At 38.8% G+C, this 20345-nt stretch overlaps 2 protein-coding genes across 3 annotated transcripts in view; one reads left to right on the forward strand and one right to left on the reverse strand.

Moving 5' to 3' along the window:
* The window catches only part of LOC106087484 (sodium-dependent nutrient amino acid transporter 1), a 29454-nt gene extending 9490 nt beyond the window's left edge, over positions 1–19964 (forward strand). The window contains exons 1-8 of one of the 2 annotated variants that reach the window (XM_059369627.1): positions 5375–5570; positions 9717–10005; positions 10074–10311; positions 10369–10743; positions 10806–10995; positions 11057–11333; positions 19393–19569; positions 19636–19964. In XM_059369627.1, the coding sequence (XP_059225610.1) occupies positions 5490–5570; positions 9717–10005; positions 10074–10311; positions 10369–10743; positions 10806–10995; positions 11057–11333; positions 19393–19569; positions 19636–19877 (1869 nt within the window). In that variant the 5' untranslated portion in view covers positions 5375–5489 and the 3' untranslated portion in view covers positions 19878–19964. Of the gene's footprint in view, positions 1–5374; positions 5571–9716; positions 10006–10073; positions 10312–10368; positions 10744–10805; positions 10996–11056; positions 11334–19392; positions 19570–19635 lie in introns of those variants that run through there. The other variant, XM_013252537.2, reaches the window with a different exon arrangement.
* Positions 16921–18099, reverse strand: LOC106087486 (protein angel). The gene has a single exon (XM_013252539.2). It carries the CDS (start codon positions 18030–18032, stop codon positions 16965–16967), a length of 1068 nt encoding a protein of 355 aa, XP_013107993.2. The 5' UTR covers positions 18033–18099; the 3' UTR covers positions 16921–16964.
* Positions 19965–20345: the final 381 nt, after the last annotated feature.

Genomic DNA, 20345 nt, shown 5'->3' on the forward strand with positions numbered 1-20345 from the left:
GAATGAACTGAAATATTACACAATGACTTCTAAAAAGTTCAGCATTCATTTATGGTCCGAATCGGGCTATAACTTGTTTTTTTTTTACTCCTTGAAGAGCCCTGGCTTCACTGGCATTTCAGGCCAAGGCAAATGTTTTTAAAAATATGTGTAAAAAATGATTACTCCATTATCCGGGAAAATCGATTGTCCGTAATGCCTTCGGTCACGAGCATCTCGGATTATCGAGGTCCGACTGTAATTGTTTCAAGGTTCTCCTTTTAAGCCATTAGCGTAAATAAAGCATTTATTTATTTCAAATGTTTTAAGCTAATACGCTTTTTTTATGGAGTTTAAATAGAGCGCCAACCCTTAAACAATGGATTTCATGTTTTTCCATAAAATTTAAATGCCAAACGTGTTCATGCATATAAAGTGGTTAATGACATATCTAAAAAGAAAATTGTGGTAGACGACACCATTTCCATTCCATTTATTTAAAAAACCCAACCATTGCAGTATTGCATTGCAATATATGAACTACATTAACTTCTCTATATCTACACTAGCAAATTTGTAAGTAAATAACAAAACAAGTGAAACCGTGCTAAGTTCGACAGGGCCCAATCTAATATACCCTCCACCATGGATAGTATTTGTCAAGTTCTTTGAATGACTTTTTTTTATATATATTTATATATATATATATATATATATTTTTTATATATATTTATATATATATATATATATATATATATATATATATATATATATATATATATATATGAGCTACATCAAGTTATTGAACCACCATAGAGCAGAGGTTAGCATGTCCGCCTACGACGCTGAACGCGATGGTTGGAATCCTGGCGAGACCATCAGAAAAAAGTTTTCAGCGGTGGTTTTCCCTCCTAATGCTGGCAACATTTGTGAGGTAGTATGCCATATAAAACTTCTCTCCAAAAAAGGTGTCGCACTACGGCACGCCGTTCGGACTCGGCTATAAAAAGGAGGCACCTTATCATAGAGCTTAAACTAGAATCGGACTGCACTCATTGATATGTGAGAAGTTTGCCCCTGTTCCCTTGTGGAATGTTCATGGGTAACATTTGCATGTTTTACATCAAGTTATTGACATAGAAAAATGTCATCTCCGAAATTTCAGGCAATTCGAGCTCTAATTGCGCCCTCAAGAGGCTCAGAAAGTCAAATCGAGAGATCGGTTTATATGGGAGCAGTCTCAGGTTATAAACCGATTTAGACCATACTTAACACAGTTGTTGAAAGTCATAACAGAACGATATGTGCAAAATTTCAGCCAAATCGGACAAGAATTGCGCCCTCTAGAAGCTCAAGAAGTCAAGACCCAAGATCGGTTTATATGGCAGCTTTATTAAAACATGGACCGATTTGGCCCATTTACAATCCCAACTGACCTACACTAAAAAGAAGCATTTGTGCAAAATTTCAAGCGCATGACGTTATTCCTTCGAAGTTAGCGTGCTTTCGAACGACATTCGAACGGACATGGCTCGATTGACTTAAAATGTCATGACGATCAGGAATATATATTTTATTGGGTTTAAGACGCATATTTCTAGGTGTTTCAAACGGAATGAGGAAATTAGTATACCCCTATACTATGGTTGAGGGTATAAAAATTATAAATTATCAGCCAGTATTCTTCTTTTTATACCCTACATCATAGGATACAGGTATACTTATTTCGTCATTCTGTTTGTAACTCCTCGAAATATTCGTCTGAGACCCCATAAAGTATATCTATTCTTGATCGTCATGTCATTTTAAGTCGATCGAACCATGTCCGTCCGTCTGTCTGTCGGATGCACGGTCAAATCGGTCCATAACCTGATGTAACTGTTATAGAAACCGAACTGGGGTCTTAACTTCTTCAGCCTCAAGAGTGCGCAACTTTTATTCGATTTGGCTGAAATTTTGAACGATGTGTTTTGTTATGACATCCAGCAACTATGCAAAGTATGGTTCAAATCGGTACATAACCTGATATAGCTGCCATATAAACCCATCTTGAATCTTGTCTTCTTATCCGATTTGGCTGAAACTTTGCAAGAAGTGTTTTGTTATGACTTCTAACAACTGTGGCAAATATGGTTTTAATTGGTCCATTACCTGATATAGCTGTCATATAAAACGATTTGGGATCTTGACTTCTTGAGGTCGCAATTATAATCCGATTTGGCTGACCTTCAATGTACGTGTCAATTATGGTCTGAATCCGTCTATAGCTTGGTACAGCTCCCACATAAACTGATCACCTTATTTTACTTCTTGAGCCCCTAAAGAAAGCAATTTTTATTCGAATTGGCTTAAATTTTATACGACGACTTCTACCACGGTCTCCAACATTCAGTCCAATTATGGCCCGAATCGTAAAATAACTTGATATTACAGCTCCAATATCATAGCAATTCTTTTCTTTCATCATATAAAAAGAAATACCGCGAAAAGAACTCGACAAATGCGACCCATGATGGAGGGTATGCAAGATTCGGCCTGGCACGCTTTTCCTTTTTTGGAAATATTTCATTTATTAAATATTTTGTGCAATGGTTAGCATGTCCGATTATGGCGCTAAACAACTGGGTTCAAATCCTGGCGTAAATATTAGATAAAAATTTCTGTGGTGGTTATTCCTCCTAATGTTGGCGACATTAGTGAGGTATTATACCATGTAAAATCTTCTCCCCTAAAAGGTGTCGCACTGCGGCTTGGCGTTCGGACTCGGCTATAAAAAGGAGGCCCCTTATCATTGAGCTTAAACTTCAATCGGACAGCACTCATTGATATGCAAGAAGTTTGCCCATTTTCCAATTTTCCTTAAAGGAATGTTCAAGCGCAAATTTGCCTTTGCGTATTTAAAACGCTGTCATCTTTAAACTGCTAAAGATATTCATAGGATTTTTTATTTGTTTTACATATGTACTGATAGGCATTGAATAAAATTTTTTAATACAACTTCTTTATCAGAAAAAAAAATCATGTAAATCTGTTAAACATTTTAAAAGTTGTAGCCTCCAGAAGGTTGGAGAGGTCAAAAGTGATCAACTTTGTTATGTTGTATCTAATCCTGTATTAGAGGTGCGGACCAACAACAGCTTGTTCGTGAAAGCCTATGTTTCCCTCTAGATCATTTTGTAGTGTTTAAATTAATGGATCATAAGTTATATGCTTATATCTCCAATTTTGTCCTTTCGAAGATTGTAGGTCGGAGAGGTAAAATGCTACAGACAGAAACTTATTTTATTTTTATACCCACCACCGAAGGATGGGGGTATATTCATTTTGACATTCCGTTTGCAACACATCGAAATATCCATTTCCGACCCTATAAAGTATATATATTCTTGATCAGCGTAAAAATCTAAGACGATCTAGTCATGTCCGTCCGTCTGTCTGTTGAAATCACGCTACAGTCTTTAAGAAAGAGATTTTGAGCTGAAACTTTGCACAGATTCTTTTGTTTTTGCCCATAAGCAGGTTAAGTTTGAAGATGGGCTAAATCGGACTATGTTTTGATGTAGCCCCCATATAGACCGATCTGCTGATTTTGGTTCTTAGGCCCATAAAAGCCACATTTATTATCCGATTTTACTGAAATTTGGACAGTGAGTTATGTTAGGCCCTTCGATTTCCTTCTTCAATTTGGTCCAGATCGGTCCAGATTTGGATATAGCTGTCATATAGAACGATCCACAGATTTAGGGTTTTGGGGCCATAAAAGCCACATTTATTATCCGGTGAGTTGTGATAGGCCACTCGACATCCTTCTTTAATTTGATCTAGATCGGTCTAGACGCCATATAGACCGATCTCTCCACTTAGGCCACTCGATATCTTTTTTCCATTTGGCTCAGATGGGTCCAGATTTGGATATAGCTGCCATATAGACCGGTCTCTCGATTTAAGATTTTGAGCCCATAAAAGACGTATTTATTGTCCGATGTTGCCGAGATTTGGGACAGTGAGTTGCGTTAGGATCTTCGATATCCTTCTTCAATTTGGTCCAGATTTGAATATAGCTGCCATACAGACCGATCCGCCGATTTAGGGTCTTAAGCCCATAAAAGCCACATTTATCATCCGATTTTGCTGAAATTTGGGACAGTGAGTTGTGTTAGGCCACTCTATATCTTTCTTCAATTTGGCTCAGATGGGTCCAGATTTGGATATAGCTGCCATATAGACCGATCTCTCTATTTAAGGCTTTGGGCCCATAGACGGCGCATTTATTTTCCGATGTCGCCGAAATTTGGGACGGTGAGTTAAGTTAAGCCCCTCGATATACTTCTGCAATATGGCACAGATCGGTCCAGATTTGGATATAGCTGCCATATAGACCGATCTCTCGATTTAAAGGATTGGCCCCATAAAAGGCGCATTTATATTCCGATTTCACTGAAATTTAACACGCTGACGTATGTTTTCGACATCCGTGTCGTAAATAGTGCACATTGGTTTATATACAGGGTGGCTGATGAATATTGCTACAATGATGAATATTGCTACATTTTTTTTTCGGTGTATGGAATACATTTTTCTTTTATTCATGTTAAATTAAATTATTAAATTAATTATTAAATTATTATTAATTAAATTAATTAATTAATTAATTAAATTAATTATTAAATTATTATTATTAAATAGAAAAAAAGTTATTACATTTTTTTTTGGTAGCGGCTTTCATCAGCCACCCTGTATGATATAGCTACTTAAAAGACCAATATTTTGTTACACAATTGAACAATAACTTGTACTTATTAGTATTTGGTCCAAATCGGTACATATTTCGGTACAGCTGCTATGGGGCATAAGGTATGCATTTTTTACCGGATTTTGACGAAAGGTGATTTATGTATATATCTGAGGTGGTGGGTATCCAAACGCCTTTTTACTTGTTTTTTGTGATCATTCAAAAACGCGAGCAGCCGTATTTCGAATTAGTCACACTTTGTGTCTAGTAAGAAAAAAATATTAGAATTCACAACAATAAAATTATTTGGAATCCCCTCAATTAACAGGTAAAAACCACTTGTTATTGCGAATAAACTAAGCATCTATTAAAAAGATGACATAGATTTATTCAGATACAGTTGTGGCAAAAATTACTCATACGCTTTGCAAAAAATATGCGAAGTCTTTAATCAGTTAGCACAGACATTTTGAACTGTTCTCATAGTATCGAGATTTTTGACATAAAATTTCAAATTGGAGGTGTGCGAAAAGTTCTTTCGGCCACAGCTTTTGCCGACTAACTGAATTCTGTTACCTCAAACCGCCCTCCATTGCATGTAGTTCAGCTGCTACTACAACAGAGTACTTATTGTATCGTAGATGTTAATTGTTTAAGTATTATTTATTGAATCGTCCGTCAGTTCAGTCCTCCGGGAAACGGCACTTGTTTTTAAAAACTTTTAAACAGCCGAAAAAAAAGTATAAAAATAGTAAAAAATAAATTCGTTATTGAAAAAATGAGCGCTCAAGGAGGTTGGGACAATCCTTCTTTTAAATATTTTAATAAGAGTGTGGAAGACATCGCAATAACCAAAAAAGTTAGTTCTTTTATAAAAATCAATTTGTTTAAATTAGCAGATAACAGACTAAAAGCATTTGCATAAAAAATATTATGAGGAAGATACTGAAACAAACCGATGGTCGATCGTAAATGTCGTACAATTCAAAATTATATAGCTTTCTGATGGAAATCATGAAAAATGCCATTAACCATACGCTCAACAAACCAAATGCTTGACTAACCAATTCTAAAGTTCTTTGGTTGCACTGTGATTTTACTAACCATTGCACAGTGAGCTAAATGCTGAAAATACTGCAAATAAGTCCACAACTTTTTATCTGTTCATCTGGATGGTAATAAATGTTCTAGACACTTGTAGAGGAGAACTTAGATATGGCAAAAGTATATTCCAACCCATGGACGAATCGATCAATATTTTGATAAAGCTCCCATACATTTCACAAAAATAGAGATTTTAAAGCCGAGTTTAGTGAAGCCTACATGGAATTTAGAGTAGATATAATCCGATAAGGGAAAAGGTATGAAAATTTTCCTTAAAATAAAGTTTACACAAGTCTGCTATAAATTTCGGGCCTAATAATGAAAGTGCAAATTTTTATCATGAAAAATGGTTTTATTGTTTTTCAAAATATCCTCCAGCGAGATTTATATACTTTAACATGCATGAAAGACAGCTCCAATACATGGTTTTTGAACAAGACAGATTATCGTTAACCGGTAGCCATAATATTTCGTATTTTGCTTATTAGCATCGAAAGGATCAAATGGAGGCTAAGCATCTAAAAAAAAACAAGTAAAAGCGTGCTAAGTTCGGCTGGGCCGAATCTTTTATACGCTCCACCATGTATCGCATTTGTCGAGTTCTTTTCCCGGCATCTCTTCTTAGGCAAAAAAAAGGATAAAAGAAAAGATTTGCTCTGCTTTTAGAGCGATATCAAGATATGGTCCGGTTCGGACCCCAATTAAATTATATATTGGAGACCTGTATAAAATGTCAGTCAATTCGAATAAGAATTGCGTACTTTGGGGGCTCAAGAAGTTAAATAAAGAGATCGATTTATATGGGAGCTGTATGAGGCTACAGACCGATTCAGACTATAATAAACACGTATGTTGATAGTCATGAGAGGATCTGTCGTACAAAATTTCAGGCAAATCGGATAAGAATTGCGACCTCTAGAGGCTCAAGAAGTTAAGATCCCAGATCGGTTTATATGGCAGCTATATCAGGTTATGAACCGATTTGAACCTTATTTGGCACAGTTGTTGAAAGTCATATTAAAATACGTCATGCAAAATTTCAGCCAAATCGGATAGGAATTGCGCCCTCTAGAAGCTCAAGAAGTCAAGTCCCCAAATGGGTTTATATGACAGCTATAACAGGTTATGAACCGATTTGAACCATACTCGGCACAGTTATTGGTTATTATTTAGTTATATCGTAACAAAATAATTCGTTCAAAATTTCATTCAAATCGGATTAGAATTGTGCCCTCTAGTGGCTCAAGAAGTCAAGATTCAAGATCGGTTTATATGACAGCTATATCAGGTTATTGACCGATTTGAACCTAACTTATCACAGTTGTTGTAAGTCAGAGCAAAACACGGTTTATATGACAGCTATATCAGGTTATTGACCGATTTGAACCTAACTTAGCACAGTTGTTGTAAGTCATAGCAAAAGACGTCGTGTAAAATTTCATTCCAATCGGATGATAATTGCACCCCCTAGAGGCTCAAGAAGTCAAGACCCAAGATCGGTTTATATGGCAGCTATATCAAAACATGAACAGATATGGCCCATTTACAATCCCAACCGATCTACACTAATAAGAAGTATGTGTGCGGCTAGCTTTACCCCTTCGAAAGTTAGTGTGCTTTCGACAGGCAGACGGACGAACGGACAGACGGACGGACATGGCTAGATTGACACAAAATGTCACGACGATCAAGAATATTTATGTACTTTATGGGGTCTCAGACGAATATTTCGAGTAGTTACAAACAGAATGACGAAATTAGTATACGAGTATGGTGGAGGGTATAAAAACGAGTCTACGTAATACTTTTAATCTATAGCACTTATGTCCAAATTTAGTCAGACTTTAATTTTGCATACCTATTGAAATATCGATACCTTCTACGATTTTCTTACGATTGTGGCTTCTATAGTCTACAGCCTACAGTCGAAACGAATAAAGATATATATGGGAGTTTTATCTAAATCTAATTCGATTTTGATGAAATTTTGCACACGTATTAGGATGTCAATTAAAACATCTCATGAAAAATTTTGTAGAGATCGGACTAAAATTGTAGCTACGTCAGCCTTAAAAGTCGAAACGATTAAAAGATATTTATGGGAACTTTACCTTAATCTGGTTCGATTTTAATGACAACTTTCGCATGTAGTGCGACGTCAAATAAAACATCTGCAAAATTTTGTAAGGATGGGTCCAAAATTGTGGCTACTACAGCTTTAAAAGGGCATATCGGATGAAAGATATATATGGGAGATATATATAAATCTGAACCGATTCAGATGAAATTTTGCATACATACTAGGACGTCATAAAAAGCAGTTCGTGCCAAATTTGGTAAAGATCGGGCCAATATTGTACAGCCTTAATAGGTCAAATCGAATGAAAGATATATATGGAAGCTATATATAAATCTGATCCGATTGTGATGAAATTCACTTATATTGGGGCATCGCAAAAAAGCACTTTGTGCCAAATTTGGTAAAGATCGGGCCATAATTGTGCCTTATACAGCCTTAATAGGTCGAATCGGATGAAAGTTATATACGGGAGCTATATCGAAACACGTCGTGCTAAATTTCAGCTAAATCGGATAACAATTGCGCCCTCTAGAGGCTCAAGACGTCAAGACCTCAGATCAAGACGTCAAGACCTCACTTGTTGGAAGTCGTAATAAAACACCCTCATGCAAAATTTCAGCCAAATCGGATAAGAATTGTGCCCTCTAGCTCAAGAAATCAAGATCCCAGATCGGTTTATATGGCAGCTATATCAAAACGTGGACCGATATAGCCCATTTACAATCCCAACCGACCTACACTAATAAAAAGTAATTGTACAAAATTTCAAGCGCCTAGCGCCCTTTACTCCTTCGAAAGTTAGCGTGCTTTCGACAGACAGACAGACGGACAGACGGACGGACATGCCTAGTTCGACTTAAAATGTCATGACGATCAAGAATATATATACTTAATGGGGTCATAGGCGAATATTTCGAGGAGTTCCAAACAGAATGACGAAATTAGTATACCCCCATCCTATGGTGGAGGGTATAAAAATCATGCAATTTCAGTTTCAACCAAGTCAAACGTTTTCACAAAGGATGTTTACTTGTCGAAAATTTCGTCTATGGGTAATGCATTATTCTTTTGCGTCTATTTATAGGATTTATTTATTGTAAAGGGTGATTTTTTTGAGGTTAGGATTTTCATTCATTAGTATTTGACAGATCACGTGGGATTTCAGACATGGTGTCAAAGAGAAAGATGCTCAGTATGCTTTGACATTTCATCATGAATAGACTTACTAACGAGCAACGCTTGCAAATCATTGAATTTTATTACCAAAATCAGTGTTCGGTTCGAAATGTGTTCATTCACCGTAACGTTGCGTCCAACAGCATCTTTGAAAAAAATACGGTCCAATGATTCCACCAGCGTACAAACCACACCAAACAGTGCATTTTTCGGGATGCATGGGCAGTTCTTGAACGGCTTCTGGTTGCTCTTCACTCCAAATGCGGCAATTTTGCTTATTTACGTAGCCATTCAACCAGAAATGAGCCTCATCGCTGAACAAAATTTGTCAAAATTTGAACACATTTCGAACCGAACACTGATTTTGGTAATAAAATTCAATGATTTGATTCGTTAGTAAGTCTATTCATGATGAAATGTCAAAGCATACTGAGCATCTTTCTCTTTGACACCATGTCTGAAATCCCACGTGATCTGTCAAATACTAATGCATGAAAATCCTAACCTCAAAAAAATCACCCTTTAGTATTTACGCTCTAGTTTCTTGGGGTAATTGGGAAATTGGCCGGATCAAAATTTATTTAAATTCCAAATAAATATGGAACATAGTATCAATTTAACGTTATCTCTCTCTTATCATGACAGGGATCTTGTGAAGTTCAAACGGAAGCAGAAGAACCTTCCGCCCCTAAACGCGACAACTGGGGAAATGACATCGAGTTTTTGATGTCTTGCATTGCCCTGTCCGTGGGTCTTGGCAATGTGTGGCGATTTCCCTTTATTGCCTTAGAGAATGGAGGTGGTGCTTTTCTGATACCCTATCTAATTACTCTGTTTCTAGTGGGTAAACCTATATATTATTTGGAAATGATATTGGGCCAGTTTTCTAGCCGAGCCAATGTTAAAATGTACAACTATGCACCCATAATGAGAGGTAAGGCAACACAAATTATTTCCTCCGCATGAGGTTGTTAATCCTTGTTTTCGTCTCTATTTTTCCAGGTATAGCCTATGGTCAAACAATGGCAATATTTTTCGTAACGACCTATTATTCATCGCTAATGGCTTTAACTCTACATTATTTTATCGATTCCTTCTATCCCACTCTGCCATGGAGCTACTGCCGAAAGGAATGGGGTGATCTATGTATTGATTCCAAATTGGATAGCGATGAAAGCCGTAAGAGGGCGCAACAGAATTCAACTGCAGTAAAGAAATCTTCGGCAGAGTTTTATTTTATGTGAGCTTAGCAAAAATATTAAAATTCTAGTTTGATTACGCATCCTCTTTTGTTTAGTAACATTGTACTGCAAGAGAAATCCAATATAGACGATGGTCTAGGAGTGCCTAACTGGAAATTGGTACTTACCCTGGCCTTTGCCTGGCTAGTGATAACTGTCGTTATTTTCAAAGGAATCAAAAGCTCGGGGAAAGTTGCATACTTCCTGGCCATATTTCCTTATGTCATACTCTTGGTTCTACTCATAAGGGCTCTAACCCTTCCTGGGGCTTTTGATGGGGTGTTGTTTTTCCTTACTCCCCAATGGGATAAGCTGCTCGATGCCAAGGTATGGTATGCTGCAGTCACTCAGGTCTTCTTCTCGCTGACAGTATGTTATGGTGTCGTTGTGATGTATGCTTCCTTCAATCGTTTTCGTCACAATATCAGAAGGTCAGTCTCTTCGCCTTTTACTGCTGAATTTAGAATTTGAGTCTATTTCTGAATACTTCAAGAGATTGCAACATTGTCACCTCCCTGGATACACTTACATCGCTGCTCTCGGGCATAGTTATTTTTGGTATTCTGGGAAATTTGGCTTACGAATCAAATAATCCGAATATAAAGAGTGTGGTTAAATCTGGACCAGCATTAGCCTTCATTTCTTACCCGGATGCCATAGCCAAGTTTCAGACCATGCCTCAGGTAATAGTACTAGAATGAGAATCTAAGAATATTTTAGAATAATTTTTTCTATCTTTTAAAGATTTTTTCAGCCTTCTTCTTTCTAATGTTATTCATTTTGGGTATTGGCAGCAATGTGGGCATTATCTCAACCGTTATTACGGTCATAAGCGATCAATTTCCCAATATTAAACGTTGGATTGTCGTGTTGGCTTCTGTGCTCATCTGCTATGGTCTTGCCTTGTTATACGTCACTCCCGGAGGGCAATTTGTCTTGAACTACATCGACTTTTACGCTGTTACATTGGTAGTAACAGTATTGGGCGTTTTTGAACTTCTATCGGCCAGTTGGATATATGGTAAGAAATCAAGAAATTGTAAAAAAAACATAGTCGGGTTTTAAATAAATTTAGTCCTTAGGGATCTTCTTGATAATCTTAGTCGATCTAGGCATATGAGTCGGTTATAGAGCTGTACGAATTGAATGAAAGGTCATGTGTGTGGGATCAAGCTATTGTGAATCAACGCTATATTGGTGTTATTCCAAGCCAAAAACAGTCCACCATAACTGCATATGGGGACCAAAACTACCTTGAGTGACTTTCAATCGAGTGATGTCGTTAATGAACGTAGACATATTGGTAAAGTTCATGGCTGGGTGACGGAAGAATAAGGTGGCCAATCGGTCTCCCATCCGTTATTTTAAAGACCATGGAGGAATGGTGCGCGAAATTACTATGAGATTGTATGCGTGAGTTAGGTTAGGTTAGGTTTAAGTGGCAATCTGCCATCAGACTCACTTAGACGTTTTCGTCCATTGTGATACCACAGGAACAGAAGAAGGAAGATGCCTTCTCGTTCCTACCGTTGAACCATTCAGATCGCTTTAAAAAGCCCAATAACTTGCGCATGTTCACATCCGCACAGATTCCAGTGTCCCTGGAGTGTGTAAGGTAGTTCCAAGACTCGCAACCTCGTCCGCTTTAGAATACCCTGGGATATCTCTGTGGCCCGGCACCCAGAACAGGTGAACTGTTCAGCCATCTCGTTGAGAGATCTGCGACAGTCGAGGGCGGTTTTTGTGTCGGTCGGTAGGACGGCGAAAATCCTATGGGGGGATCCAGATCGTGAGAAGGCGAGGCTATTACTGAAAGGAATATTGATATCATAACGGGACACATAGGACTACGAGCTCACTTATGTAAAATTGGTGAGGCAAGTGATAGCATGTGTAGGGCATGCGGGGAAGAAGATGAGACTTTGGAACATTTCCCTTGTCATTGCCCGGCTTCGCGTCCAACAGATACCTGTACTTAGGTGGAGACACAATATCAGACATGAACCAACTTAGGGAAGTGGAATTGAAAACAATTAAGGATTTTGTAAGTAGCACGGAATTCCTAACTTAAAGTGTTCCTTTTAGAGGTTACTTTATAGTTTTTAGAGCGCACAACAAGCCGATTACTGGCTTAGGTGTATGTCCATAGTGGCATGGGCGGACTAATATCTGCACCCTCTTTTCAACCTAACCTAACCTATGTAACTAATGTTACCAGGGGTATCGTAGTTCCAATCGGTTCTATCAGAAATAGTGATCCAGTAATTTTTATCAAAAAGCGGCTCAGGTAGGATGTAATCTACACTGGAACATCGGATATTGTATCAAGTATAACACAGTATCCGCAGCCGCCACATTACCAATGACAAAGCTCCCTTAACTTCAGGGCAGTGGTCGCTACAATTTTGGTAGCCACAATGTCCAGAGGCATAAGATGTAGCATTATATGCAGTGCATCAGATGGTATCGTCCTCAGTGCGCCTGTGATGCATAAACAAGACATCCTTTGGATCCGGTTAAGTATTGAGCAGTATGTGGATTTTTGAAGTGCCGTCCACCAGACCACAACACCTTATAGCATAATAGGTCTGACAACTGCAAGAGTGGCCTTTATTGCCCTATCCAAAATGTTGGATTTGAAGTTCAATTTCCTGTGCAGCAAAACACCCAGGTATTTTGAGCTTTCTGTAAATGAAACATTTTCTCCAGCCAAGGAGACAGGTTCCACTGTAGGCAACTTGTATCTCCTGCTGAAAAGAACTACTTCTGTCTTGCACGGATTTATACCCAGACCACTTTCGGAAGCCCCTTTGGAGTTGCACGTAGAGCTTCCTGAAGTATATCTCTTAGAATGCTGGGAAACTTTCCCCTAACCTCAATTGCCACGTCATCACCATACGCGACCACTTTTACGCCTTTTTCCTTGAGGAGTCCCTTTGCTGACCCATATTTTTAGATCCACAGATTCCAAGCCTGCCGTTATGCATCTTTTAGTAAGTAAGTTTTTAATAAACTTTTTTACGGTAGAGTTGATGCCTAGAAACTCCAACTGCTTTATGATTAACGTCGGTTTTACATTATTGAAAGCACCTTCCATGTCAAAAAATGCTACCATTGTATATTCTTGACAGCGAGAAACCCCTCTTTGTAGCCGACTAGGTCGTAAAGGGCTGTTTCAGTGGATTCGCCTTTACTATATGCATGCTGCTGCCGGGCGATCTCCAGGGATCTTTGCCCTAAGATATGTTTCTATCAACCTCTCAAGAATCTTCAGCATAAAGGATGACAGACTATCCATATATGTTTGTACCCACCACCTTAGGATGGATGCCATTCCGTTTGTAACACCTCAAAATATTCGTTTAAGAATAGGTCATTGGGGATTGCAAATGGACCATATCGGTTCAGATCTAGATATAGCTCCCATATAAACCGATTTGCAGATTTGACTTCTTGAGCCCCTGGAAGCCGCAATTTTTGTCCGATTTGGCTTAAATTTTGCACATGGTGTTCCATTATGACTTTCAACAACTGTCTCATATAAACAGATCTCCCGATTTTACTTCTTGAGCCCCTGGAAGTCGCAATTTTGTCTGATTTGGCTGAAATTTTGCATATAGTGTTCTGTTATGACTTCCAACAACTCCAATACGGCCAAAATCAGTCTATAACCTGATATAGCTCCCATGTTAACCGGTCTCTCGATCATCCTTCTTCGGTTCCTAAAAGCTTTAATGTTTGCTGGTTTGACAGAAGTATGGTATGTAGAATATAATTATGCCCTACAACTAACTTTATTTTGTATAAATTTTTAGCAGAATCCACGGTGGTGGTTTCCCAAGATTCGGCCCGGCCGTACGTAGCACGCTTTTACTTGTTATATTTGTATCTATAAATTACATAGATAATTCGGGACCCAGCGTTTCAGACCTGGCTGGAAGTCTAGGCGAAATTCTCCACCGTTGCTCGGGAGGAGTAGTCCCTCAAAGCGTCTTGGCTAGTGGTGAGAGTGGAGAGATCGGTCTGTACGACTCCCCCTTACACGGGCCCTTCCCAGGCTTCAGTAGCGGGATCACTCTGCCCATCTTCCAGACATCGGGTACTATAAGAATGTTCAAAGGCAGGTTGGGACAGTCGTAAGTTACTCGACTACAGGTTGATCCAGATTCTTCAGCATCAGTGCTGAGATTCCGTCAGGGTCCACGAATACGACGAATGGATCTTCTCCTAACCCTGTCAAGGGATGCACAATTTACATTGCTCCAAGTATTCATGCCGCAAATCAAGCTTATGTTCGTTGACAACCCTGTTAAAGTGAAAGTGACCGGCACTTGGGGTATTCGGCCGGCTGGTATAAAGCGAGCGGCTGTTGCGTTAATAATGTCTCGGAGTTTTCTTTCGGCAACCAGCACATTTGAGGGGAGTGTCAGTTCACTAAAGCTGCGGTTGGTGTACTCTCTGAAGCCGGCCCAAGCGGCCTTAGTTCGATTAGGCCCGGTAATGAAGTCGGTTGGTCGGTCAATGGTGAGATTTATGGGAAGGTGGCTGAGAAGAGATCAGGGGATGCGTTGGTAAGGAGAGATCAGGGGATGGCTAGCTGCTACACCTCCTCGTAATCCTAGTGGGGGAATCCTCATTCACCGGGCAAAACGTGGAATCTTCAATCTGCTCTGCCAAAGCTATGCCACGCTGGTCGTTACCTAGGGGAGAATGCCATGAAACGTGATACGCATTAAAGTCGCCTTGTACCAGGGGATGATGGCCATACAGTAATCCACTGGGTCACAACTACCAACCGATGGCATGTACACGTTGTAAAGCTCTATCTCGGCAGTACCGGGCCTGACTGCTATCCCCATGCACTCCATGCTGGGGTCACTTGCGCCAGGGGCAGGCGAGATAAGTCCCAATCCCCCACCGCCGGTCCTTAAACGATCCTTACGTAGCACATTGTATGCATGACAAATGTGCAAGCTGCAGATGTTGTTTAGTTTGTATGCATGGCAAATGTGCAAGCTGCAGTTGTTGTTTAGTTTGTCCCCTGAATCGCTTCATAAAACCCACAATCACGTCGATCTTGGCTTGCAATTCAATTGCATAAAAGATACACTTCCCAGCACTGGCCTGCTGCGACTATACTCCCATAGTGACATAAGGTCAGAGCAAGATCGGAAATGTACCCACTTCATGCGAACAGAGCCAGGGTCCGAAGTTCTTTTCAGTCCCGGCACGGACTAGAAGCTTCCCATGACGAAACGGGTTAATCCGGTGCGTACAACCGGCTGCCATGTGATTGATGACCAATTGGGGTCATACTTTACAGGGTTATTGGATTCGGATTCGGATAATGCTTGGATCAGATGTTGGAGGCCACAAGAGAGATCGTCGCCAAATCGGATAAAATTTGCGTCTTCTAGAGGCTCGAAAATTACAATCGAGAGATCCATTAATATGGGAGCTATATCTAAACATGGACCGATTTGGCACATTTACAATCCCAACCGACCTACATTAATCAATCCCATGGCAGCCGGTTGTACGTACCGGATTGACCCGATAGAGTTCTTCATCGGCAAGGGCTGCCGCCTCAGAGTATAACACATTGCTACAGCAACAACAACAACCTACATTAATTAGAAGTATGCTTGCAAATTTTGGAGGGGCTAGTTTTATGGGTAGACGAACATGGCTGGATCGATTTATAATTTCACGACGTTCCATAATTTATAGACTTTATGTGGTCTTAGACCATTATTTCGAGATGTTACAAATAGTATGACGAAGTAAGTATACTCCCATCTTCTGGTGGAGCTTATAACGATTAGCACCTCCTTCATATAGCCGAGTCCGAACGGCGTGCCGCATTCCAACACCTCGTTGGGCAGAAGCTTTTCCATGGCTTCTTTGCATTGCATAGTGATTGTACATAGGCCAAATCGGTCCAGTCCATGTATAGACAAATCTAAAAAAACGCTCTCTGGAACACAGTTACTTCCATTATGAGTTTCTACTTCCATTGCCAAATTTATTTTTAGCTTGATATAACTTGCATATAAACTTATCTCAAGATATAATTTTTCGAGTCCCTTAGAAGACGCACTTTAGGCGAAGGGAAAAGGATTTTTAGCTAAATTGTTGCTCAATGACTTTTTAAATAACATACATTATATGTGTCAAGTACTTCTATTTATCCGATCTTGACTTGTTGGACCCTAGAAGACTCAAATCCAATCCGTTTTAGCTTAAATTAATATGTCCTACGCAAGGTATAGTCATTGGAGTTGCTACAATCCAATGGCAGCCGTACGGTTGTACGTACCGTATTGACCCGATGGAACTGTTCATCGGCAAGGGCTGCCGCCTCAGTGTTCTTTTTATTTTTAGAATTTCTATGTATAGAGAGAAGTGGTTCAAGAACTTAAAGTAAATCCGTTCCATGACGGATGGTATGTAAATTTAAGCCAAGCCAAATATAACCCACTTTTACTATATGCCTCTTTACAAAGAGATTAAAGACCCAGAAAAAATTGATTACATATGCTTTTTCACACTCTCCCTCAATTCGGTTCTTAAATCTAATACGTATTTGAAAATAAAACGCATTTAACTGGTGTCAATGTGCATATACATATATTTTATTATGTTCTAAGTACTAAATAATCGAGAACTGTATAGCCAAGGAAAAGTGATCTGATCCATAATTCTTATTTGGAATTTTGCCATACGATTGGCATGAAATCACATTTGGTAAATTATAGGTACTGTTTATTTGTATGGTCTTTTCGCCTCCAAACGCACATGACTTTAAAATGTAATCTACAACGATCCACTGATTTTGAAAGGTGGAGGCACAATCGGATCCAAAATGTATTGATTCCAATAAAAAGTGTTCCTCTTTCTCTTCTTTAGCTGCTGGGACCACAGCTCGGCGTTCCGTTGTTAGCATGCGAAAAGGGGTACTGTCTGGTGTACAATTGAAATCACCTGTCAATATAACTGGAAGTCGATGGGTGTCTTTAGTGGGGTCTTTGGAGAATTTTATTATGCCTCTAATCAATTTACTTATTTGGCTAACGCGAACATCGTGCCTACGTGGATTGTACAGAAGGTGTGTAGTTACCACTACAAATGTAGTCGCTGGATCAGAACGCAGAGCAAATTTCGCCATCAAGGCAATGTTCTCTCTATTTGAAATGCTACATCCCTCGTCATAATATTCAATAATGCTATCCTCAATTAGTTTGAATTTACTTTTATCGTAAAGTATGGCACAGCCATCGCAGCGAGCTCCAGTCCTCTTCTTGAACAAATACTCCAGCTTTATGGGACCACTATTTCTTGCACCGAAAAGACGAACCATTTCCTTGAGATGAACGTGTTGCACTTCTTGCAAGCACATTATGTCAGGTTGAAGTTTATTTACTTCCAGGCCAAGCTGGCCAATTCGGTACTTCCAACTCAGAAATTTGGGGTCATTATCATAGTAGAGAAACATGTTGTCCGTCAATAGCTCCTGTGCTAATATATTATACGACAAAAGTCGGTAAGAGTTGCTGCTTTCTTGCAGTGGTGGTTTCCAGTTACGCTCCATTGGTGGTCTTTGTATTTTTCTAATGCCGCTGCTTTTCTTTAAGAAACATTTGTGCTGCCTTATGCAATCAAGTTCACGTTTCAATATCGTCAAATATTTAGTGGATCCCCCAAGAGACCATGAGAACATTTAACAAATATAAAATGAGGTAGGAAGAAAATAAACTAATCTCTAATCAGCTATAGAAAAATAAACTCATTGTATCAGCTGATTTAAGGCAGACTTAGTAACAACGTAACGTGTCTTTATGTGTGTACATAACACATTATTTAGGCGATGCGACATTTATTGAGAAGGCGAGAGCATACAATCCAAGATAAATTTATGTATAGATATTATATCGCAAACAAATGTGTACGGTTTTTCATTTTTCAGAGAATACCATCTGTCAATGAGTTTCCATAACGTTCGGTAGTGTGTGTGCATTATAGTTAACTAATCAAATTTTCATAAGGTTAAGTCACTAGCCCAATATATCGTAGTACTGACTTTATTCACAGTGAAAATTCCATTAAATTATTAAGAAATCCGACAGACGCTATTATCGCCAAAGTACAGACAAAAGTCAAACAAAAACACACAACAAAGATAACAGCATTGATGTAGAGTTGACTGCTGCCCATTTCTAGACAGTTAATTACCTTTACAATTAATTGAAGCGAAATTTGCGTTGGAGCAGCGAAATGTCTCTGATATTTTGTTCATTCAGAACAAAATATCAGAGACATTCCCTTCCACGGAATGTGTTCGCATTTTTTCGTCACCATTTTTTTTTTTTGTAATGCATTTTGACAGTTTTTCGGGTGAAAAGTTGAAGTCAGTACTAGGCTGCCAGTCGTGACGATTTTACGTCATTTCGACTAGGGGTGTGCACGTGAGTCATGAGTTGTCGTGCCTCGTTTTGATAAAAAAAATTCAATAATTTGCAAGAGTTGTTCATTCGTAAGACGATTCATGGTTAAATTATAGACCAAACTGAAGACGCTTGCCATTGAAACAAAACACGAAACGTGTGTGAACTGTTTAAGCCAGTGTTGCCAAAAAGATAACAGCTAAAAAAATCACCCTTTAGTACCAGCCTTTAACTGAAAATCCATACAATTAAAAATATGTTCAACGTAAGCCTTGTTTGCCAATCATTTGCCGTAATACAAAAGAAAAACGAATTTCCATTTCAAACATTATTAAAGCATTAACACTTGGTTTGAAAAGTTTTTTATAAGTCAATACCATATTTAATCGGTCAAATATAGATATATATTTTGTCTGTGTATTAACGCCATACCTTTCTCTTTATTATGAAACAATCACCCAATCAGTTATCTAAAGAAATGTACTATTCTGTGAATACCAAAATAGCACATCTTATTGGAAGACCCTCTACTTAGTTGTGTTTGGGAAATAGATTTTGAGACATCATAAATTTTGCATTCGAGATAGCTGCCATCTTCATATGAAGTGATGAATTTAACAATAAATTTTTTTTAAGGCGTTAAAAATATTTGCCGTGACATCAAATTTATGTTGGGAGTGGAAACATCGGTTTACTATCGCATCTGTTGGGCCATCATCACTCCAATTTTCATGGCAGCTGTGTATATCTATATGTTGGTCGACTATAAACCGCTCACCTACAATGATGTCCGTTATCCCGAAAGTTTATATGGTATTTATTTATTTTGTGTTATAATCTGTTTTGTCAATCCAAACTATTTAAATCCACTTTTTTCAGCTTTGGGTTGGTGTATTACTGCTATTGGCGTGGGCCAACTTCTGATATGGGGTTCATATGCGATTTGGAGTGGACCCGAACTGAGTTTTGATGAACGTTTTCGAGGAGCTTTTAAACCTGCTTCTGATTGGGGACCACTGGATCCGACAGCTCTCAAGGAATACCAAGATTTTGTTAGAGAAACAACAAGTATTAAAAAGACAGGGACTTGGTCAAAAATTTTGGATAATATTTTCGGCTAACTTTTGCTAAAGTATGTACAAATGTTGTTTTTTACCACTTAAATTAAAACAAAGCAATAAAATAATTTTATTAACTCAAAACCCGAATTGAGTTTCGTAGATTTTTTCGAAGGGCTGAAGTACGCTTGCGCCCTCCACACCCACACAATAACGAAAGAGCAGAATGTTCTTAGGAATACAACATATATACAAACCACTTCCGCGGAAGCTTAAAAAATCAGGTCTCTCTCCGGAAAATAGCTAACCATAGCGTTCAGGTACTCTGGTAAGACCGAGTCAGCCCTGCGGCAGGCAGTATCCAAAACAAAGTGGGAACGGGTACAAATGAATCTACATGTAGTATTGTGGTTTCTATTGCAACGCTACAGCTATTTCGGAGAGGAAGATTTCGCATCGACAACGACGCAGTCATCGTCAGCAGTTCGTTCGATAAGATTTCAAAAGATCATCAGTCCCAAGTAGAGGATC

This window comes from Stomoxys calcitrans, chromosome 5, assembly GCF_963082655.1.
Source record: "Stomoxys calcitrans chromosome 5, idStoCalc2.1, whole genome shotgun sequence".
NCBI lineage: Eukaryota > Metazoa > Arthropoda > Insecta > Diptera > Muscidae > Stomoxys > Stomoxys calcitrans.